This window comes from Culicoides brevitarsis, chromosome 2 (assembly GCF_036172545.1).
Source record: "Culicoides brevitarsis isolate CSIRO-B50_1 chromosome 2, AGI_CSIRO_Cbre_v1, whole genome shotgun sequence".
In the NCBI taxonomy this organism is placed as follows: Eukaryota; Metazoa; Arthropoda; class Insecta; order Diptera; family Ceratopogonidae; genus Culicoides; species Culicoides brevitarsis.
Genome location: NC_087086.1, coordinates 21,066,216 through 21,091,541, shown reverse-complemented (window position 1 = coordinate 21,091,541; position 25,326 = coordinate 21,066,216). Strand labels below are relative to the sequence as shown.

Genomic DNA, 25,326 nt, shown 5'->3' with positions numbered 1-25,326 from the left:
CCCCTTCTGGATGTTGAAGGTCCAAAAAATTTGCAAAAACTTTTCTTTAAAAAACCACCAAACTCCAAAAGGGGTGCCTCGACTACATTTTGTACGCTTTTTCTCGTATCTGCGATATCGCATGCCATTTTTTTCTTGCTTCTCGTCGTCTCGCTGACAAACATGCACACAAAAGCATTTGAAGGGTAATTTATTTAGATGATAAAGATCTATGAATTACAACAAAACATGGTTTACATTTTGTTCGAACGATGACTGCTCAAAGACGCACGACACAACAAGAAAAAAATCACATAATTTTTTGATTTTATTTTTATGGCACATTTGTATACTACACACATAATACGAGGGGAAGTGTATCGTTAGAATGAAGAGGACAATAAAAAATTATTTGACGCCTTCCGCTTAATTTTTGTCAGTTATTCGATCACACTTTTGCTCTGATGGCGGCTGAGGCACACACAAAAGGAGACATAAAAATTTTCCTTATCTTTCGTCTTGATTTTTCCTGTGTGTTGGAAATATCGGAAAAATGTGTACAAACATTATCACCAAAACACAGTCAAATAATGACTGTCGTCGATTGTCGCAGTTTTAAACAATAACCGAGATGGTAGAAAGAAGGAAAGGCAGAGGAAACGGAAGACAAGCTAAATAAAATACTTATTTGACATTTTCTATTATTTTATTTTTATATTGTTTGAAGACAAAGAAAAAGTAGAAAAATAGAATGAAGGATGAAAAATAATTATTTCATCTCTGATCGATTCGCTCTAACGAGAAATCACTTTCTCAAGTAATAGAGACGGTCCAAGCCGACACTTGGGTAATAGCGGCCGTACAATGGTTCGTAGCTGTAGGCATATGGGGTGGCATATCTGTAGTATGCGGGATCGGCATAGTAGGATCTTCCATAGTAGGTGACAGGGTAGCCATAACGGGCATATCCGTAAGAACGACCAAGTCCAACATAAACAGTCTCGTCCGTTTTCAAATCCTCCTTGTTCTCAGTGGTGGTGGTGGCGGCAGCAGCAACAGCCAAGAAAGCAAAGACAACGACAACGAACAACTGTAAATAAAACATTGAGGAGAAAAGTTTGGTTGGAAATTTGAAAACTTACTTTGGTCATTTTGATTGATTTGGTTGTTTTAGTTCTTTTTTGTTTTGTTTTACTGATTGTTCCTCCTTGAGAGCAAGTGGATGACTATGCTTCTTACTGTTTTTTCAAGCATATTTATACGAATTAATGGATGGTGTGAAATACGTAATTCAAGTTATTGTCAAATGATATCGTCACCATTCGATCCAGATGCAATTCCGGCAACTAGTTTAACAATCAATCGGTCGTTCTCTAGGTCAAATCAAAACTAGTTTAATTGTGCCTTCGGTCATTGTTGTCTAGAACTATTTTAGAAATAATTTGACAACATTGATCTAGAATAAAAAAAATAGATAATAAATTAATATTTTACTAAAATTGAAACCCTAAATGAAAGTCAGCAATATTGTTCGATACCCCTTTTTATAATTCAAAGAACGAGTGGAGTAAAAATAAAGTTTTCTAAATTAAATATGACCAAAATTATAAATGTTTAATAAAATTGTTGTTCCTTAAACTGAATTTTCCTGAAAAAAAAATTAAAATAATTTTTTTAAAAATTTTCTAATTTTTTTTGTTTTATTGTTTAAATATTTTTTAAATGTCATAATTTTTTAAAAAATATTCAATTTAATTAAATGATTAAAAAGTGTTAAAAAATAAATTTTCTTTTACTATACTTTTAGGTGAGTCATCTAACAAAGGATCATAACAAAGGAGTATCAAAAGATGTAATCTCTCACAACAAACATTTGCAGGTTTGATTTATTGGAAAGAAATACATTCAATGAATTTTACACCGAAAACAATAGTCATTTGATGCCATGCGTATTATTGCACTCCTAAATTGAATAATAAATGGAGTCAAAAACTTGCTTTTAATAGTCGAAAATCGATTGTCCTAAAAAGTCTTTGTCATCATACGCAGCCCTCTTTCTTTGTATTTAAAATTTTGAAATTACCACTAAAGTAATTCCGATAGAACAGCACTCGCAAAATTGTATTGCAAAAGCCAACTCTGTTGCTGCTGTTATTTTTTTTCAATATAATAATCATAATAGTAGAAGGAATGCAGCATAAAATAATTAAACGCTCAAAGCACACATCGATAACACACATTCCGTGCCTTATTTTTGTTTTTCCCAGAGACTTGTTATCATCGCTATTGTGTATGAAGAAGCACTTGGCAAACAACGTTCAATAATATCGGTCGCCGTCGTCGTCTGTAGTTAATGAGCGTGTAGCGTGAGCGTGCATTCGAAACAAAAGTGGAGACCTTCTGCATGTTTGTCGAAGAAATGTATAATATGAAACAATATTTTTGCAATTGCTTGAAATCTGTTCTAATATAATTGTAGTGTGTTGCAACAATGTTGTTATTTTATATAGATTTTTAGTGAATGAAAGAGAGATTCAATTTGGTGTACCTTAAATGCAGTATTTTCATTATAATCTACCGAGGTCTCTATAATATGAAATATCAATAAACAAACTCTCATGCCGATGCAGAAGAAGAAAATGCATCATAATCGATACCGACAATAAATAAATTTTCATTAAGTTTTGTGTATATTTGCTCAAATTGTTGTGGCATTGTCTCGCCTTGTAAGAAGAGAACATTTTCGAAATTTCGTCTTGAACAGCCAACTGAATTGCAGATTTGCACAAAAGGTTGATGTTTAATCTCGTTCAACAGAGTTCTTTCTCTCAATTTATTTTAAATATTTGTTTAACTTTTTCTTTTATATCTCCTAAATTATCTTTTCTCTATTTTCCTTTTTTGTGCATTGCACACATACTTAGGTTGTGTGCTTTGCTCATGCGAGTGAATGAGTGTGTGCTCTGCATTTCCGATCCATTCTTTTCGGCACACGTTCCTCGGATACCGAATGCAGACAATGGACGCTTGGGAAAAGTTATTGTTGTTAGATAATTTAATTTTGCCAGATTTCCTTTAAGAAAATTGAAGAATTAAGGAATTTCCAAGGAAATTGTTCTGTCTTGCAATTTTTGATATATCGATGCAATATGGCTCTACTTTCTTAAATGAATTGCTTTCATCTCAGGATATGGTTGGAATACGAAAACTGATTTGTGTAACTTTTTTTTTTGTTTAATTTGGAAATATTTAAAGAAAAATTAGTTACAGTTCCTTGAGAAAACAAAGAGATGTTTTGTTATTTTGAGCTATTTTCATCACATTGGTTTCATAGTTCCTAATTCCTTTTGAGGAAATCAAGTGATCTCAAACTTTCGATTGCAAATGTGGTCTCTATCGGATTATTGGATCAGTTCATGCACAAAATTAGTTTACTTGGATTTTCTTGCACAATGTTGCTCCTTTGTCTAAACGAGACATCTCCAACCGGTTTAACTAGACAAGTCATTACTATCTATTTTATTATTGTTATTTGTTTATATTCAAGTCGTGCAATTAATTTATCTAGAACTTTTCTTGTTCGTTATATTTTTATTCTATCTTCCTTCTTCTTCTTTGTTTGCTCTTTTGCGTTGCACATAAATGCATGCACCACACCCAGTATCTAGTTACTGCAGTGATAACAAGACGAAGAAGACCTGTTTTGTACATTTAATGCCAACTTCTTGCCTTTGTTTACGACGCTTCTTCTTCTTCTTCTCTGCTAAATTAGTAGAACGACTCCCATTCGCTTTTAGGATAAAAATAGAACTCGAGTGGTATATAAAGACAAGGACAATTAGCTATTTGTATCAGTATCCGCTTAGCGATCCAGTAAAACACAAGTGTTACAAAACAAAAACCCCTTACAACCTTCAAGATGATGAAAGTAAGTGTTTCTTCATTTTTCCAAATACTTGTGGGAGACCTAAAGCATTATTTTTTTTAGTTCGTAGTCCTTGCATTGGCCCTCGTCGCTGCTGCCCAAGCCGACCTTAAGGCTGAAGAAACCACTTACTTGAATTATGGCTTGCCATTGCCATATGCCTACCAATATTATGAGCCATTGCTTCAACCAACTGTCCGTTACATCCAACCAACCACCTACATTCGCCCCGCCATTCCACTCAGTGTCAATACTCGCATTTTGGGTACTGATGCCGCTGGTCGTACCTACGATGTCCAAGATCGCGCAATTTTGTTGGCCAAAAAGTAAATCACTCTGACACGAAATCCGTTGAATAAAAGAAAACTTTTCGGAAATTATTTATTTCTTTTTAATTTTTTACCACCTTTTGTTGGGTTTTTAGTACTTACTTAGACTTTTTTTCGAAAATGTTTTTTTGGGTTTTTTAAAAATATTTTTGAAGCTCTTAATGTTGTAGCTTTGATAAATTAGCTCTTCTGAATTTGAATACTTAATACTATCCCGCGAAATTTACCGCGATCCATTTTAAAATTATAAATTTAATTTAACGAAAAATTAAGAACAAAATTGTCAATAATTATTTTATCTTCGCTTCTCTTTGGCATATATGCAGATTATCTAGTTTCTGTGCAACGTTAAATGTTAAAGGAAGACCTGTTTTTTGCATTTTATTTCAATTTTATTCTTTTTAGTACTATTGTCCTGTTGCTTCGTTGCTTTACTAGAAACGCAAACTATGCCTTTCACTTTTTAGAAAATATAGCACTGGAATAGTATATAAGGGCAAGAATGACTTTTTTCATTTATCAGTTTTTGTTCAGAACTTCATTAAAGCGCAAGTGCTGAAGAAAGATGATGAGAGTAAGATTGTCTTGAACAACTATTTTTTATGAAAATATTTGATGCAAAACTTTCTTAGTGTTTGTCTTTGCTTTTTATCATATTGTTTTTTGCATACCACTTAATTTACGATCATATCGATCAGTTTGACTGGCTTTTCTTTTGTAATATCATAACTTCGAAAGTTTCTATTTGAATTTAACTGAAAAAAATTATTAAAATTATAAAAATTATTAATAATCAAAACTTGAGGTTTTTAAAAGGAAAAAATTGTGATAAAATATCAATTTTTGCCAGATAAAAAAATAGTAGTGTAGAAAAAAAAAAGAAAGTTGCTTGTCAAATATTTTACAATCGATTTTTCTTTTCTTTTACAAGTAAAAAGGCTCAAAAATCGTCTGCGAGTTTTGTAGTTTAAAATTTTCAGTCTTAACAGAATAAAGAGCTAAATATAGCAACCTTTTTTTGAGAACTACAATATTAGAAGTTATTTCTTACATATTTTAATTTTTTGGTAGATGTCCAAGATATTTAGTCATCACATCATCGTGATACAGAATCCGTGAATAAAAAATGGAATTTTCATAAACTAGTTTTAAACGTCTCCAACCGAAAAAGTCTTCATTAATTTTTAGCATGGCAAGTTTTAGGAGCAGCCCCGAACACTGTCATGTCAGTCAATTTCAATCAAGACAACTTTTCTGTGCAAAAACGAAGGAAGGAAATAAATATTTCACGAAACGCATTAGCAGCAGAGTGTGTTTAAGAAGAAGAAGAAAAACTTCAAAAAGTTTTGTGTGAGTGATCGTCATCATCATCGTCATGTGTGTGGGTATGCCTTTTCATGCTGCTCCACTTTTGCTCTTCTACACACAGACTCACGTCAATATTTTCCATCATTTTAAACAAGAATTATTTTATAAATACCTCAAGTGTGCCTCAAGCTCTCTAACGAGGAGAAGGTAATTTTATGAATATATCACATCACACTCCGAAGGTATGAAGCAACTTCTGAGCTTTTTTCGTGTGTGTCTACACAGAAAACCATTATGTAGACACAATTTTAATAAACCATCAGTCATGTGGGAGAACGTATATCTATGCCGATGTGTGTGTTTGTACAAGGTAGGCAAATAATTATAATCTTTTGATATCCCTAAACAAGAAGAAGAAGAATGAATATGAATTGGAAATGTTGCTCGTACCGAAGACGAGAGAGATGGAGAGTCGGTAGAAAACTTATTAAACTTTTGTAAGAGTGCTATTAATCATTAAAACCTATTATTACTATCTTGTTTTTGAATATTTCTCCTGTCAAGATACCTTTCGATATCTGTAGCTATAAGTGGAGACTCAATGTGTACGATTAGAAAACAAAGAACAAAGCTTTTAATAAGTTTGGCGAAAAGATTATAGCTAGATAAATGTCAGACAGACGGGGCTTATCAGGAAAAAGATTTAATATTCTAAAAAAAAATAATAAGGTCGTTCCAAATTTATTTTGAATTTTTCGTCTCAATTTTTTTTTGTCCAAAGAGGGACGAAATAAACATAAATTTTGAAATACTTTTCATATAAAATGGCTAAATTTAAACAATTTTTGACCGATATTTTCTTTGTGTTAATTTAAAGGTGAAATTTTATAAAATTTGCAATTTGGATCAATAATCAATAAGTAGAGAACACATTTAGAGTCGCCTAAGAGAAAAATAAAATAATTACTTGAACATTCATGTAGGCAGATGAGAATCAATTTTAAGTCGGGCAAATCAATAACATTTTATTATTTTGCAGAAAAGCTCATGTCTAGACAGTCATTATATTAATCCAACATTTTCAGTATTTATAAGGAAAATTTTATAAGGATATTTCTGTAATACCTTGAAAGAAATGGAATTATTGATACCACATTATACTTATGGAATTTAAGTCAATTTGAGACAATAGATTGAGCGTTCAGGGGACAGCAAATATTTTCGTTAAATTGATTTGGTCAGTCAAGCAAAGAAGGATATCGGATGACCAAGGAGTAAATTTCCTAAGAAAACATTCTTGCATGATGAGGAAATTCAATCACTGCAAAAGAAAGGTGTAAATTGGGGACAAGTTTGTATATTGATGATGTAACTCCGTAGCATTCTCATTATCTCCGTACCATTTTTGATATGTTTGATGGAAAAAAAAGAATGGGTACATGTCAAGTAAAAGTTATTTTGCTCGAAAATCCCTCTAAGAAAGATGACAAGAAGATTTGCGAGATGAGATGATATTCTCGATAAAAAGGTTTTTCGACTTCATAAATACTAGATGTTTATATATTTATGAATAACAACAACAACCAGCGCGCCACCGAACATATCGAAGGATTCAACTTTCATATTCATAAGGAATGTGAATGAATATTACCTTCGCATTGAATGACACATAAACGCACAAACAAGTGCTCAACAAAAGGACGAGAGAGCTGTCACTTTATCGATCTCTTGATAAGATATAAAGTTTACGGTTATTATTATTATTTATTATGTATGTGTATATTTCTCATTCCGCAACGCAACAAAAAAAAAAGATATCTTCGGATCAGTTCTTTGTAAAATGGTGCTAAAGTAAACACCTTTTTATAAACAAACACACGCAGACACTCTCGAGAAAAACAAGGGATTTCTACCCGATACTGGATGGATTCATCCTATATTTATGTTATGTTTACCTTTTCATTTTTTGCCCACACCCCAACAAACCCAGACTCTGTGTGTATTATGGAAAATCAAATGAGTAAAAGGCAAAAATTTTAATATAATAATAATAATAAAACACACAGGACACGTATAAAACTTTTGATTTAATTAAAACCAATCATGTGTAATGTTTTCATCGTAAAGTGTGTGGTTTTGGGTCGTCAAATTCATTTCACTTATCCCCAAAAATCATATTTATTCAATTTTCGAATTTTAATCAATTTTTTGTATTTTGGTATTAATTTACGTGGGAGCGGAAACACAATTGTCGGAGAAGGGAACAACTTCTATTTATATTTCGGTCGAGTAAGCAAATTTTAAAATAAAATATTTTAGTTGTTCGATACAAAATAATAATTTTTCATTGCCAGAGTTGAATGAAATGCGGATTTAATGAAGAAACAAAAGGACCGAAGTGGATTAATGATGTAATATCTGCTAAGTCTCAAGTCATTATCAATTGGTTACGGGGGAAATTTTTTATTTGCTATGTTCGAAGACAGATGATGACACAGTCGTAAAAATGGGTAAGAGGGTCGATGTAACGAAAAATGGTATAATAAATGCAATTATGTCATAAATTTTATGCGTGAAGTGTCTCTTTGTGAGAGGGGTGCTAAAAAGTGCAGAAAAATGATGAAGATAAATGGCACAATTTAACAATAACAGAACGAGATCAGATGTAGTTGTTAATTTCATTACAAATCGAAATATGAGTCGTCATTTTTTTTGGAAATACAAAAAAACACATTAAAATTTCGGAAAATAAAATTATCATAACGTCACCTTAGTAATAAAATAATCCAGTGCGGTGATCCTATAATCCTCCTACGCCATTAGTGGCAACGCATGAGAAAAACCACCACCGAAGAAAATGAACCAAAACCCATCAGGGCAATTATAAGCGATGATGTATAACGAGCGCATATCAAATTGGATGAGTTTCTGCCTGCAATATTATTATTATTATCTTTATTAACTGTAAGCATCTGGCTTTTCACTTTCCTTGCCCGCGGTACCGTACGGTTCTCGGAAAAAGCAACGTACCGTCAATATGATTCGCAATTCTCCCAAAGGAATCGATGATTATTGTAGGGTGCATATGATTTTCCATTATCAAACGCTTTTCCTAAATATTACCTACATAATATACAACGCGTTTAATGTTTGTTCTAATGTATTTGAAGAGGTTTGGAATTATCGATGCATGCAGCAGAGAGTATTGCGAATGGAAGATAAACGTCGCGTCGCGTTGGCAGAGATGAAAAGAGGGATGTTTTCGTGTCCCACCCTCACAAAGTAAGACGTAGAATAATATTATTTTATAATATATTAATGCCCGGGGGCGATGAAATGTGTGGAAAAGTGGTCAATCAATAAAAATAATGAAATTATAATGTGCGTATGAATTTTAAAATAGAACGTTTTGTCGTCGAGCCTCGCAGCGAAATGTCTGAATTGCAAATATTAGAGATTAAGGTCGTTCCAAATGAAAATGTTATGCTCAAAAATTTTGAAAAGGACAAAATAAAAGAATCTTTTAAATAGTGATTTCAGTAGAGAATTACTTGAATAAATTTTTATTTAATATATGTATTATATTCTAAAAAAAAATTAAATACCAAAGTTTAAAAAAAATAGAACAAAAACTATGTTTATTTTTTAGAAAAAAATATTTTTAAAAGATTTTTATGAAAAATTTAGAAAAAAATAAAATCAATTATCTTATTTTAAGAAAATTCATAAAAAAGATCAGAAAAAACAAAAATCTTTAGTTTTGATGATTTTTAAAACACTTTTTATGAAATTTTTTTCCCGATTGATTTATGAATTCTTCGTGAGACTTTATTTTTGTATTCCACTTGGAGCGGCCTATACAAATTTAACTAAGAAAACAAAGGGTGCATCTTATGTAAAAGTTAGGAACCCTTATGTAATTTGCTTGAACGCAGTGACTGAAACATTTTGGACAGCATTTTATATACTAAAATAACGCTCATTTTTATCTGTAATCTTTCTTCACCGACAAAAGTTTACTCACCGAGCAATGACTCACCCACGTCTTAACTGTTCCATCCACTTATTTTTGATTTAAATTTAAACGACAAAAAAAAAGTTACGACTAAACAACAACCTGTAACATTTTTAACGTTGTTGTGCACCTTTTTTTGTGTACATTTTGAAATGTGAAAAAGAAGCCAGAGAAGATTCACTTGAGTAATTTTCCCTTCATTATAAAAATGAAATCAACGTCTTCTGTGTTGTTCAACTGTAATCCAGAAGACATAAACTAAACATATCAAAGATATAGCTACTACACATGTACACTCCATTTTAATGAATTGTGGGAATTTGATCTATAATTGAGTTCATTTTTCCCTGGGTTTTGTTGTCTTTTTGTTCAAAAATTGTTTCTTTCCATTATGCTACTATTACTGCACACACAAACCGTCTTAATATTATATCAAGTGTTTTTAAAATAATAATGGTAATAAAATAAAAATAAAAAGAAAATATATAGTGTATGTTTACTTTATAATAGACTCTCGACGTAAATATGTGCAAGATAATGGCAAGATAGTTTTAATATGTATAATGAATAAAGACAATGCGTTTAACAACAGATGTGAGGGATTCTCAGGAAGTTGAAAATTAATACAGTCTCATGCACAGACACACGAATGTCGGCCGTACACACAAGCCATTTTGCAAATAATAATCGGATATTCTCTGAGGTAAAATTTTTTCGTTTAAAATTATGCGGTACAGCCACAAAAAAAAAATAAAGCAAAAGAAAAGGAAAGAAAATTTGTTAACCATGACGGATTTTTAATTATTACAGTCGTTGTTGAAAAGCTTTTGTACGAATTTTTAACTCGAAAATTGTAGTTTTTTTCCTCTCGTGTATCATTTTGGACTTTTAAATGTTAAATTACTTTCGGGGATACCCTAGACTACTTGATTACGTTATATTACGTGCAGATGCTAAAATCATATATAATTAAAGTGCTAATTTCATTGAAATACATACACGACGACCGACTATGCGATGGAAATAATAATAAAAAGTCAGGTAAAATTAAAATCAACGAGTTTTCTTTTTTTTCATGAAAAAAAATTAAAACTTTTATTGTAGAAGCGTGTTTGTTGCTTTTTTTCTATTGAATGAGAACCGAGAATCTGCTTGAGAGCTGAAAAACTCGCTGTTTTTGTGTTTAAACAATATTAAGCACATTTGATAGAATAAGTGCTCTCATATAATGAATGAACTGCAATGAGCTCGAAAAAAAAGTACGAATGTAACAAAAAAAAGTCCACATTTTCATCTATTATACACTTCCATGAGCATCACGTATTTTGTTTTATTAGCTACCTTCTGCTACATCAACCATCTACCTCATTCGTCAGATTGACCTAACATTTTTTTTTGTCGTCCTCTGACTCTCATTCCTACTCATTATGTGAACAATGTGAACATCCTTCCCTTCTTGTCCGATTTTATTTTTTTGTTAGACTCTGATAACTTTTTATTCTATTCCGCCGCTTTATGAACTTCACATACGAGAAATTAGAGCTCGCCGCTAGACAGAATATCTAGCCACCAACATAATTGTCATGTACATTTATTTTTATTGTTATTATTAAACATCATATTATGGGCTTAATGATTGTTGTACAGTATTTTTTGCTGCTGCTGCCTGTCGATGCTGATGTAACTGTAACTGACTGTTGTGCTCTGTTATCGTGACCTTATATGCGTTGTGTGTGGTGACCTGTATTAGACAAGATTATACGGACCATCGTTAACTAAACAATATAAATAGTATACCCTCATAAGCATAAATATAATGATATGGGTGGATGGGATGTGTGATAGAACAAGAGTCGTGGCATCACATCCTTTGTATTTTACGGATGCGAGCACGATGAAAGGCAAAAAAGAAATGATCTCACGTACGACTGTAACAAACATGACAATAAAAATGTCTGGTGTGCAAACAAATGTTGAGGCAAAGGACATCCTAGGTGCCATTTTTGTGACTTTAGCGCATTTTCAGTCTTAAGGTGGCAATTTTCCTATTTAAAAATGTTTTAAATTTAGTTTTTTTTTTTTCAATAATTTTATTTTAATTATTTTTTTTTTTAGAAAAAAATATTTTTAGTTTTCCATAACTCACCGCTTGAGGACAAGCAAGAAACGACAATCATTCGGACGAAAGCTTAATTTTCACTTAATCAAAAAACAGGAAAGGCCGAGAAAGACAAACAATTCAAACAGAGAGATATGACAAGACAGGATATAAAAGTCAGTCAATTAATGGAGTTGTCATACAGTTAAACATGTTTATTTTTATCATTTGTATATTATTAACGTAATTATTACTGTGTTGTTATGTGGCTGTTGCTTTGTTTTTATAGCCAGTTATATCACAAACAAATTAGTGACCGTATAAATTTGTCGTATTTTCGGTCGTAAACGTATTTGTACGACCCTGTGTACTGTGAGAAGTGACCACCCGCCCCTAGGATGATGATAGTGCATCTTAATGATTGATTATACCTAATGATAGTTGCTGCATTGCTTCTTTCGTGTATCGCCCGGAACGAAATTTCCCTCACAATCGCTGTAAAAACAATACTGCTACGAGATAAGAGAAACAACATCTTATATGGGGTGGTAGATCGAAGCGCAGAGATATCTTAAATGAAAACAGCAACATAATAATAATAAAATAAATGAACGTAATTCCGCAACAATTTTGCCCTTTAACTAAATAAAGTGGGCATAAAATCTTCGAGAAAAATGTACCTACAGAGGAAAAAAGGAAAACTACGAAATTTAATTTAAAAGATCTCTTCCGGATGATTCCTGAAACACACACACACATCAAAATTGATACCAATTTAACTGGAACTCGAACTCGTGGTACATGATGAACATAAATAAATTTTCGTTTTGTTTCATTTGATACATTGAAGCCACGCCGAGCGAGAAAGAGAGACGAGCGCCAGAAAACGTACGAAACTTTGCAATCAAACTCTGTGTACAACACACACAAAATTTAACAACATCACTTAAGGGTTATCTGCGCTGCATGCATAGCATGTACGATTTTTGTTATAAATCTGCAGAATATTGTAACTGGATGCACCAGCCAAATTTTAGTGCTTTTTCAGACATAAAAGTGTGCAACAACAAAATGTCGGTGGCGGCGTGTGCCTTCATAAGTTGATTGGAAGCAAAATGCACTCAAGTGCATTATAAATGATCGTCTTTGTAATTTTTGTTGTTATTTATGGTATTTGCGAAACAACCAAGCAGCAAATTTTCTTGCAATTTCGAGTCTGTCTGTGAATTGTTATGGCAAAACTACAAATAATGCGCTCCCACAGCAACGTACATACACTTGGATCTTTGGAAAACTTTTTATTATTTATAGAGACAGCTTGTACTTAAAGAATGAGAGTAAATAAATATAGAAAACTGTCGTCTTTTTCGTAAATGGAATATAAAATAGATTGAAAAATGAATAAATGACCACAAATTTATGTTTGAACTCGTTTCTTTTGTTATTTTTTGCCATTATATTTGTTGCAGTGGTGTAAATAAATCTACGTAAGACGTTCAGTCGATAGTAACTCTGTCTTGAGTTATCGATTACACCATCCAACAAATTTCTCTGATTGTTTTAACTATTTTAGAACCTATTGGAAATGATAGAGAACTAGAAAAATCAACGCGTATTTGACTTAGGGTTTGTCTAATGATTAAAGTTAAAATTAAATTAATTAAAATAAAAATGATTTAAATTTTTAATAATTATTTTTTGTAAAAAATTAGAAGTCTTTAAAAAAAATATTTTTTAAAAATTAATTGAATGGCTTTGCTTTAAACCTTAATATTTACAACAATGATTAAAGTATTTAAAAATTATTTTTATTATAATTATTTTAACTTGTTAAAAATCATTGAAATAACAATTTTTCAAAAATTCATAAAAAAATTCGACGTGAAAAATTCCAAATATTTTTCCAAATATTTCCAATTGATTCCTAAGTTGTTAAGGCATGTCGGAAAGTTTGTTGGAAGGTGTTATTGGAGCAAATTTTAAGATTGAAAAATGTTCCTTGTAGAAATTTAAAAGTTTCTAACTCTGTTTTACGATAAACTTTGCATTTTTCGTAATTAATCTCCTTAAATCTTTCCCCATCTACTTTGCTTGTTTACCCCTTTTGCTCGGTAAACATATAAATATACAACAAGCTGATCTCCGTCTTACTCGTGTTTTGCGCGACGTCACTTGCATTGTCTTATTCCTCTATTAATTTTAAATAACGATGATACATCAACATATAATATTAATATTAAAATGCCGCGCGTATGTTTATGCCACGCCGCCGCCGCCATCACACATGCTTTTATGAAGATAATTACGGAAGTCACCTATCTTTTCCACATTATATGCATTGTTGTATGATGATATTACCGTTGTTGCTCTTGGACTATTTCTTATATGAATCAAGCATGCTATATAATAAATTTTCTTTTCTAAACATACATCGGTTATTTTATTACATTAGATGATGTGGGTATATCTGCTACTTGTGCGACACACTCAAACACAGAACAAAATAACAACAACAACAACAAACTTAATATAAAATATAAAAATATAAGATTATGTTCATGATAAGCATTTTTCTTGAGATACACTCATGTACAAGAATGTAACATTGCGATATATTTCATGTGAAGTTTTCTTTTTCCATTTATTTTTTTTTTTTGTTTTTCAGTTATTTTACTTATTTTTCACATGTATGCACTGCACTTCTACGACGATGACGAAACAATTTTTTTCCTACATTCGTAATATTAAAGAAAAATAATAAAAATATTGTAGGAATGAAAGTAGTTCAAACTAATTTAAAAAGACAGAAAGATTCGTAAAAAATTATGCGATCAATAATTTCATTTTATACAGAGTGAAGAATTTAAAATTCAAATTAATGTGCACCTTGATAAATGATACTAACTTACAAATGTTACATTGTATGATGTTATTGCTGCCTACATACCTATATATTCATGCAGAATACGAAAACAGGTATTTTGTCATCAAAATTACATTATTTTACTCATGCAAGGTTTGCGAATTCACGTCGCACAAACAAGGAATTTGCCTAATTACGCCAAAAAAAGTTTTATCGCAGCGCTCTACTTTTGCTCGCTGTACGATTGCGATAAATTTTTTGATATAAATCGAAACCTTTCTCTTGATAAACATAAAAATTCATATATATATAAAGAATAATACAACAACAACAGTCGTAAAAAATATCCGAAAAATATAGATTTTAAGAGTACACCTCTAGCAACTTTTTATGAATATTAACGAAAACGCTTTTTATTTAACTCTTAACTAATAAACAAAATATTAGCATAATTTAAATGACGAGAATACGTTATTTTGGTTTAACATATTTTTTTGACTTAATTATAATGGTATAAATTAGAGAAAAAGTTCGTTGACACAACATCTTTTCTAAATCGTATTAAAAGTATTTTATTTTTTCTAAACATGTTTGTATCGAGTCACAAATAAAATCAGAGGCAAGGCAGAAAAAATGAGAGCACACAAGAGGGGTCATTATTTAAAACGAAAATATGTGTAATATTTTATGTTTGTAATCCTCTGCAGTAAACATATTTAGTAAGAAGCTTAAAAAAAATTATAAGAACGCAAAATTATCCGTGTTAGAAAAGATGTAACATGGTGAACGTTGGTAATGCCCACTCAGGCAGAATTAATAAATATTATTGACAAATTTTTATACAAGAACATTTTATGAATAATTGGGGAAACGAGCATTTGATCGGATTTGTCCGGCGGATGTGAAACGTTTAACGACGATTTGTCTCTGGCTCATCTCTCGTCGCAATTTTTTTTTTGTATGTGCACCGAGACATCATCATAAAGTTACAGATTTTTTCTTCTTTTTTATATTCATTCGACTCTCGTATAAATTTAACAAATTCTAGTGACGTGGTGTGTCTCGGTCGTCATATTAATCAGTTTTGTAAGTGTTTGGCAGAATCGTGGTAGGCTAGAGAAAAAAAAAGAAATATAATGAAAGACAGAAAAATGAGAGAAATATGAGACAACCAATTCAAATGGATATGTGCCTGATAAAAGATTCATGTGTTATTTGCACTACTCCATCATCATGCGAATGCGACGTTATCCTTTCAATATATGACCTAAAACTAAGCCTTTGTTAATGAAAAACAATAATACCGACAGAAATAAGACGCATGTAGTATTTGTCAGATTCAGAGATGGACTTCTGAGAATCCTAGAGGCAGGAGCGGATCTAGAGGGCTCGGAGAAATCTATTAAAAATTACATTTTTGGAAATTGTATGTCATTAATTCACCTTTTCTGGCTTTCTGGATCCGGCTGTCACCTCAGTTGTCATTTCGAATCATAGAAGCATCTGTTTGCCAATTTGATCTTTGGAATGCTATTTCCATCAGTACCTTTTAACGATCCTAGGTATACGAAATCTTCAACAACCTTGTTCTTGGCTTGGTTTGCCAGTTTTGACGACCTTTTCCATTATTTTGCATCATGGATTTTATTTTTCGGCTCGAATATTCGAAGTCCTTAGTACCTAAAAATTAAAATATATTAAAAAATCTTCTTTATAAAAATTTTTTGAAGGTCCTGACATGAACATGCTGATTAACACATTAGAACGGACGGCAAATTGAATCCTTTGTTGGACATCCACGCAACTGCACCTCTGACCACCATCCTTTAGTTATCATCCAGAAGCATTGTGATAACGTGATGGCTGACAGAAAATAAGACAAACACAATATATACGTAGAAATATAAATTATTACACACACTCCTCTTCTCTTTTTGAGAAAATAATGAACAAACCACAGTCAGAATGTTAATGAATTTGTTTTATCTGAAGTGAATAGTAAGTGTGTCTATTTAGGTTTGAAATATGTATAAAATAAAAATGGAATAACAAAAGACGGCTCAAACAACAGGAGAGAGATGCGATAATAAAACAAAACCCATATTCACACGAGAGATAGACGTGTAATTAATTTTCCAACGTTCTTCATTATGGATGCCCAGAATTCCCTTGAAAAACTCTTTTTTTCTGCTCAAACAAATGATCTTGCGAAAGACAATCCTATTCGTTAATCCCTTTATTTTACGTTTTTTTTGTGCGTTTGTTGTTTGAGAATATTTTACACCCAAGCCTTTCGTGTAACCATGCAAAAAATATTTTTGGACACACACATTAAATTTCGAATAACATCTGTTACCAGCTCCGAAACACAAACTTTCATATTTTTCTTTTATAAAAAATTCAAGTCCATCCTGTCAAGCTTCCTATGCTGACGACGACGAACGAGCAAACACAAGAAAAAATATATTAAAAAAAACAAGAAATTCTCTAAAAGCCAACGCAAGTCATACCGATGCATTTAAAGTAGTACGTCAAGCACACATAACCCAACCAAGAATATAATGACATTAAATTTGGTCACATCTCTCTAAAGAGGTAGCGATGTACTCGCACACACAATATAATATAAACAATGAAAAACATGAAGAAATTTAATTGTTTGTCATGCATTTTAATAAGGTACTTTGTCGTTAGTTTTGTTCTAAAAGTTATTTCTTATTATTATTTTAATAGTTGAGCGTACGTACCTACTCAAAAACTAACCAAACATTTTAATTCAAATCATGTACATGTTCTTCATTCAATCGCGTCACCCGAAAATGGTTATTTCATATGAAATGGAAAAACTAAATGACTACATAAAAAATACTATACATGCGTCTAAAATTGAAAAAGTGAAATATTTTAATTGAATAATGCAAATAGTAAATGTTTTGTTTTTTTGTGATTGTAAAATTTTGTAATCAATTTTTTTTTGTTGAAAATTGAATTGTTAAAAGCGAACGAGGTGTCGTGAGTGGCTCGTGCTCTGGTGAATTTCATTCAATTAATCATCCATGCAATATCGTTAGTAGTGCTTTTATGGTCGTGCTTTCACAAGTACTACACCACATTATGTTGTTATTATTATTATATCTCTCAGAGTTTCTAAGCTATTACAGACCAAAAACAACAATATTGATGTGAATTACTAAAAATATATAATTCACTCTCGAGCACGTACCAAAACCATTTTCAATTGACTAGATTTCAGATATACACACAATGTACCTTACTACCGAAGGAACGAACGAGCGAACGAGTGATTACAAACTACAACAATAATAGCAGCAGCAGCCAGCAACAACAATAATAACAAATAAACAATAAAATATTGTACAGTGAAAAAGACTTTATAGCCGCTGTTGTTTGGAGAGTACCAAGGCAATGTGGTAGAATACGCTTACCTTACTTCGTGTTCCTTATGGTAAAGGGCTTTGTTGAAGTAGATCGGTCGAAATGGCAGCGCAATAATGTTGGCGTGTTTTAATCAGATTTAGTTCTGAATTTAGCTCTTTACCTTTTTCTAAATAGTTCCATAAGAGACTGAGCTTCTAAATTTGTTTCGACTTTGAACCATCATACCCGAAATAGACTAATAAATAAGACGACACTTACAAATCAGGGAGAAAAATTACTTTTCATTTTACTTCTGCTTTCCAATTATTTTAATTCTGAAAAAAGAAAAAAAAATGAATTAAAATTTAAAATAAAATAAAATAAAAAATTTCAAAAAAGTAAAACAAGTCAACTCTTTTCCACATTAAAAAAATAATTTATTTGATAGTGTTAACCTTTGATAGTGAATTTAAGATATTTCTATATAAAAAGTTATAATCAAAATAAAATTTATTTTATTTTATTTATCATTATAAATTTTCATAATATTTTACTAATCAAAAATTATTTATAATTATTTTTCAAAAAGGTCACTTATTTTCAAAGTTACTAGTAAAATAAAAACGAATTAAGTAAAAGTATGTAGTCACCCTGCTTCAAATGATTCCTTTATGACTTACTCCAAATATTAGTATTCCTTTGTGGCTTTTGTTAAAAACGTTAACTTGGGTAAAATTACATGACTTTTATATCGTTTGCCTTTTGTATATTGTTTTCCCAAAACAATACAACTCAAAACACTCGAATCATTATTCTTATTATTATTATTATCTATAAACATCGTTCTGTTGTCTTCCATGGCATATGGAGCGAGCACGAATCCACCAAAGACCAGATAAAATACATTTTCTACAGAATCGTGTCAGACTCAATCAGGTAAGTATTGCCACGACTCGACTGTCTACCTACAATTTTTTTTTGTTGTTATTCTCTTCATTTCTCATTTCAATTTTTTTTTCGTGTGTGCCTTGTCGTCTTCGTCTCAACAACACAGCTAATAACATATTAAATATATGAAAGAGGAAAAAAAGCAACATGTTTGGGTTTCTAATGCGTACAGGAACGTGTTTAAAAATAAAATTAAAAAAAAAGCTATCATGCAGTATGCAATACGTGTCCGTCCATAAAATGCACTTGAAGTCTCTCTAATATATGATGATGATGATGTTGATGTTAAAAAGAAGACGACGACAACGAAGAAGGAGAAGAAGAAAAATTAAAAAGAATACAATGAACCGAGAGAAACGACAACAACGATGTTACCATGTATGTCTCGAATGTTGTTTATTTATTATGATGTTTTCTCTTTGCATCCTCGATGGATTTCAATCATTGTGCGGTTACCATCTTCGTAACGCATCTGTGCATTTTACGTACGAAATGCACACAAGAAACCTGCATTTGAACGTTTAAGGTTAAAACTGACCACCTGCCTCTTCTACTTTCGTCGTCGTTGTCGTATTTTCACAAAACGATGTGGATAGGAAGTGAGTCCTCTTTACGTGAGTAAAGACGATTTCAATTCAAAGATAAGCACTTGTCATGCACTCGTCAATGTAACATTCAATTTTCAAGTTTTGTAAATAAATATAATCATAAAATATAGCACATTGAACAACTTTTTTCAATAAAAAACGAAGACATCGTTCCATCTTCTTTCGTCGTTTTCTGACACTTGATTCGATCAATTTTCTAACTTTTTATCGATATGCAATTTCCATGCCCAATTTTCTGGAAGAAATTGAACGAAACGAATACAAAAAAAAACCGAGTAGAAAACTTTACAATATGTTTGCGCTGCTAGTGCGAGATAGAGATATATTGATTGAATAATACGATTCTTCAACATTATTCAACACAACATTTCGCACTTGATTTACTCCCTATAGGTACCTTTTGAACGTCAAAGTGGAAGAATCGATGCAGGAAGAGGGTTACTCATCCGTCCTATCCTTTCGTGAAACGGCAACAGGCGTCTCAAATGTCTGTAAATGCACAGATATGAATGTTTCGTTGTGTAAACCTTAAAATATGCACCCCTTTTAAAGTACAATAAATTCACGCGTAAATTCTTGTACGCACATATGAAGTTATTATTCATCCTGAAAAAATGAAGTCACTTTAAACATTTAACGAGGATACAAAAAAAGGAGGGAAACAGGTTGTTGTTCTTTGTTTATGAATTTCCTCATTTGCATTGGCCGCCTAATCTAGTGAAAGAATGAAATGATAAAGATTAGGCACGTTTCAAGCTTGTTTGACAGAATTTTGTGATTTATCAATGCCGTCAACTTTAATAATTTAAGTCTTTTTACGAGATAAATTTTTTTTTCAAGCTTGGAAAACTGATCGACAGGTGAAAATGTCACCGTGATCGTGATCGCAACGCTTAATCCCACCACACAACTGCGGTGCATCAGAACCGCATTTTTTATTCATCAAATTTGACAGTCCACTAGATTGATTTCGATGAGTCTCGACACAGCCATAATAAATAATAATGTGGTTAGAAATGCTTTGAGCCTGATTTTTGCAATAAAATTGTGTACGTTGTTATCAAATTGACATAAAAACGTTGCATATCCTGTTTTGATAGTCGTCATAGGTAAATTTATTTTATAAAATGATGTATTTTTGCTCTCGAAAAAAATAAGAAGAAAAAAAAAGAGAATATATATTGCTACTGCGCACGTGTCATTCCATCTGCTGTTGCTGCTTTATTTCTTTCTATATGCATTTTTTATCTTCCTCGTTTTTTTTTTTTTTTTTTTTTTTTGTTATATTTTATATTTTGAACTTATTTTTTCGACACACATACCACTCTTTCAAACCACATACACGTCAAAATAAGTGCTGACCACAATATTTAGTAGTATTTATCATACAGCCAGACCAGCATAAGGACTACTTTGCTACATGTCATACTTAGTTTGTGAAAAAAGTAACAAAAAAACTGTTTATTATTTCATGCAGAATATAAAAAAAATTGAGTACACCTGTCTCGAGTGTTTAAAGTCTCGGTCTCTTGTGGACAAGTTGCCAAAGTTTATGATGTCTTTGTACATCAACATTTTGTGGTTTCTATAATGAGGGTGGTTAAGGAGAAACTTTTGATCTACTTTGACTATTAGTTTATTTTAAAATTTCATGCGTTTCTAAATTAGTGAGCCAAGGTGATTTTATGCCCTGACATATGTACTCAAAGTGTTAAATTCATATGCAAACAGTTCTTCATCTTTCTTTTCACTCTTTTCAACGACTTGATCATTCCGCAATGTATATTAAATCTTTAGTGTTGCCGTTTCATCCATCTCTTCCAGTCTTCTTTTTCTCTTCTGCTTCTCAAAAGAACAAAAAAAAAGAAACTTTTTTCATATAATGAGGCAAAGATACCTGTTGCTCACTCATTTCATATATGAATCCAATAATTGTATATTTATTTTTATAAGAAGAAACAGACACGAAAACAAAATGGTTGCCAGTTTCTTATTATGTAGCGTGTTAAAGGTGTTGTTGTCGTTGTGAAGTACAAGAGCGAGCCGAAGAAAAACGACCGTTTTAAGTCGTTCGCGCATTTGTGGCAGAATCGTTAAATAAAAACACAAACAAACCAAAGCACACATTCTCATTTTCTTATAGTATATTTTATTTCGTACATGCTTTGTAGTAAGATTGAGTTAAAAAAAATAAATACGTTGCTTAAAGATCGACACACATGCATATTATTTGAATTTTATACAACTTCTTGGATGTAAACTTTTAAAATTTCAATATAAATGGCCTATATTACAGCAGCAACGGCAGCACGTTAGCGAGATCGAGCAATATAAAAGATCTATTATAAAGGAATGGAATGAAGCACAAAAAAATAACTTGTACGATTTAACACGGGCTGTAGAAAAAAATGATGAAACTAATAATTAATATCATTATTTTTTTATATTGAAAAAAAAATGTGAGGAGAGAAAGATAATAATTAAAGATCACATACCAGGAGGCGTACCTGAACTTTGTAACAGGAGGAACATTAGCTTTTTGTTCTTTTATGTTTCTTTATAAAAGAGTTTTTATGTAATTTTTTTTTGTATTTTTTGTTTTTATTTAATATAAAAAAAATATGTACCTAAAAGGGTCAAACTCGATTCTTTGTTAGAAAAAAAAATAATAATAATGTTAAATAAATTATTTTTTGTTTAAGTAAGGTATGAAATTATTATAACATAATTTAAAAGGACTTTAAATTAATACATTAAGTGATCCTTCGTTTTATTTGCCATCAAACAAAACACCTTTCACAAGAACTCATTAAAATCAAAACATGAAACAATCATGATGATTATTAAAATTATTTACAAAAACATCATTCGAGCATGCATGCATTCAAAATCTAATGATATCCATCCAACAACATATTATTTGAGCACACAAATAACTTCAAAAACACAAACAGAATAGAAACATTAAATTAGTATTCTCCAACATACAAAACATTAAAATAACAAACATTTAAATAATTCAAAATACAAAATAGTAAAAGCCAATCAAGATAATTAGTTTAAGTGTATCGTTGTTTGTCTGATTGATGAAAGTTCTGAATATTAAACAACGACGTCTTGAAGAAACAGTAAAAAAGTATAGGAAAAAAACAAATTTAATATGAACAAGCACACCTTTCTTATGTAGATAAATGTTAAACATACGATGTTATTTTCGTTTATGAATATGGGAGGAGGAGAGGGTAACACTGAATCTGTGTTGTACAAAAATTTCAGTTAACTTATTTTATTTTGTGTTATTATAACTATTACTAACAAACGCATGCACGCACACACACATTTGTACCCTATAAATAGAGAGCGACTTTTTACGGAGTTCATTTTTTTAATACAAAAATTTTGTATTTGAAATTTTATTTTTTTATAAATTTTATAAATCAAATTAATAATTTTTTTTTAAAAATTAATATTTTTTTAAAAAATAATTTTTTTTATTTAAAAAATCGATAAAAATTGTTATTTTTTAAAACGTAGCCAGGACCTTTATGAATAGTCTTCCAAATAACGACTCTTAACAGTAAAACCATTAGTAGGGAAACCAGTTTTAAATGCAAAGTTACTTGCGTTTGTGTATGTCGCTGTGTCGATGGATGAACGAAGTTAACCAACACAAACATAAAAAAAATATTCTTACAAAAGGTTTCTTTCATATTCGTAGTCTGCAGATGTTCGAATAACGTTAACCATATTAGTTTGATTCGAGACGTCTTAACAACTGAATCGTGTTACACGTATTGTCGGCTTATTATTATTATTATTTTTAAGTGTATACATATATCGTCGTACATTCAGTTTTCTTATACGATACACCTAAGAAGGAATATAAAAAAAATAAGCGCGTATGACTTAAGAAAAAGTGTGTGCTCATAATATATTGGCATGCATGCCATATAAAAAAAAAATAAAAAAGAACGTGAGTTGGCAAAACACAAGAATTAATGCAAATTTTTGTGCAACAACAATATACTATTTGAAAAGCAACAAACAGGCACAAAAGTTAATATTATTATTATTTTATTATTATATATGAAACAACTATATGTATTAACGAAACTTGCAGTTTATATGAATCGGTGACACACGATTTGAAAGGCAATATACAAAATAAATATATAAAAAAGGAATGCAATATAAAATTAATAATAATAAAAATAATAATAAAATAAATTGGAAAAACATATACACGCATATATTTAGTAAAATAAATGTTTTTAATGAAAATCTGTGATTTTAACTGTGTGATTGTTATACAAATATTGAGCATTTTTAATAATAATATTATACAGAAATGAGATAAATTTTTATGCCGTGCATATAACGTCATCGTTAACATCAGTATAAATATTCATAATAATAATAAGAGGAAAAAAACGTATAATAAAAAGCAGTGATTCATTATCATCATTACACAAACATCTCCGTATGTTTATAGTTTCGCCACAATATTAAAACATATATGAAAAAAAAATAAAAATAAAATTATGATGTACAATAATAATATTATTTTTGCACATAATTGTAGCTAATTGGTCATTGGATATGCTAAACGAAACTGTCGTCGACCGACATACACAATAACAATATATACTCTTAATTATTTTATAAATACTTAGACCGAAAGAATTATCATTATATTATCGACTGATCATCGACTGGCACATATTATATGCATATATAATTGAATAATCTACAGTGGCGTAAATTCCATTCATATTTAATGAAGTAGAAAAGCCTAATTGATTCACATTGTCATTAAAAATAAAACTGGTTAATATTATCACAAACCTTAATGAATCACTACTGTGAATGGTGACAAGTAATAACAATCGAACGAAGAGGAGTCAAATACAGTTTGATCTCTAATACCGATAAGAATACTTTACTATTAAACAAACAAATAATGAATATTTGACTGGATTAAATCAAATCAGCGTTAAAAGGATAATTTTTGTACACAAATATCAATCGTAATAATGGATTACTTATACTCTATAAGGATAAATCGGTCTCTAAGGCCACTTGGTGAGTAAACTTTTTCATTAAAAACTAAAATTACAAGGCTACGCTTATAGCATAACTGACAGAAAGCTGGATTTCTTTGAATTGAAAAAATTCCAATGGAATGTGAAACTTAATAACTTTACAGAAAAACGTCATACACTCGATTTGTATGAGTCAGTATGGCAGCAATGAAGAAGGGGTGTCAAGTAAAATCCAGTTGGATTAAAAACTTTTGGCAAAAAGTGTAGCATGACTCAATTTTTGACTCGTCAGTCATTTTCAATTAGAAACATATTAAATTACTAGACACCAAATAAACGTACAAAGGTGTTACTGCGAGCTCAGCAAAAACCGATCTTGCGAACTGGTTTAGCTCAGTGTCAGCTTAATTTTTGTATACGTTTAATTCTCATTCATTCCCATTGCTGTTTTTTATTATTAATTTTATGCACACTGTATCAGATTTAAATGTCTGCTTCGTGTTATTGCTATTACGAGTAAGAAAATTAAATTGAACGTATAATTGTCGGTCTTACTCATAATAAAATTTGATCTCTCTTGTTAATATTTTTCTTTTTTTTTCGTTTTGACGTTTTTGTTTTTCTTGTGGAAAGCCTTGCCACTTAGAAGTCTTTCATGTTCCGTTTGTTTTCCCTCGGTTGTCACGCAAATCAGTCCGTCAATTAAGTGACGATGCGATAAAAATTTACGGTTTAGGACGCGTTCAAACAAGGCAGCAGGCAACTCGAAAATTCCGCCACGAACGAAAATTACGTATGACATGCAAACGTTCCAAATCTCCAACAACGACATA

At 31.0% G+C, this 25,326-nt stretch overlaps 1 protein-coding gene across 3 annotated transcripts in view; it reads left to right on the top strand.

Annotated features, from left to right (window-relative positions):
- The window catches only part of LOC134830714 (hemicentin-1), a 76,439-nt gene that overhangs the window by 14,286 nt on the left and 36,827 nt on the right, over positions 1 to 25,326 (top strand). For 2 of the 3 annotated variants that reach the window (XM_063844273.1, XM_063844276.1), the window contains exon 1: positions 23,225 to 24,533. The exons of the other annotated variant lie outside the window; for it this stretch is intronic. In XM_063844273.1, coding sequence (XP_063700343.1) covers positions 24,485 to 24,533 — 49 coding nt within the window. In that variant the 5' untranslated portion in view covers positions 23,225 to 24,484. Of the gene's footprint in view, positions 1 to 23,224; positions 24,534 to 25,326 lie in introns of those variants that run through there. 3 annotated transcript variants of the gene reach the window in all.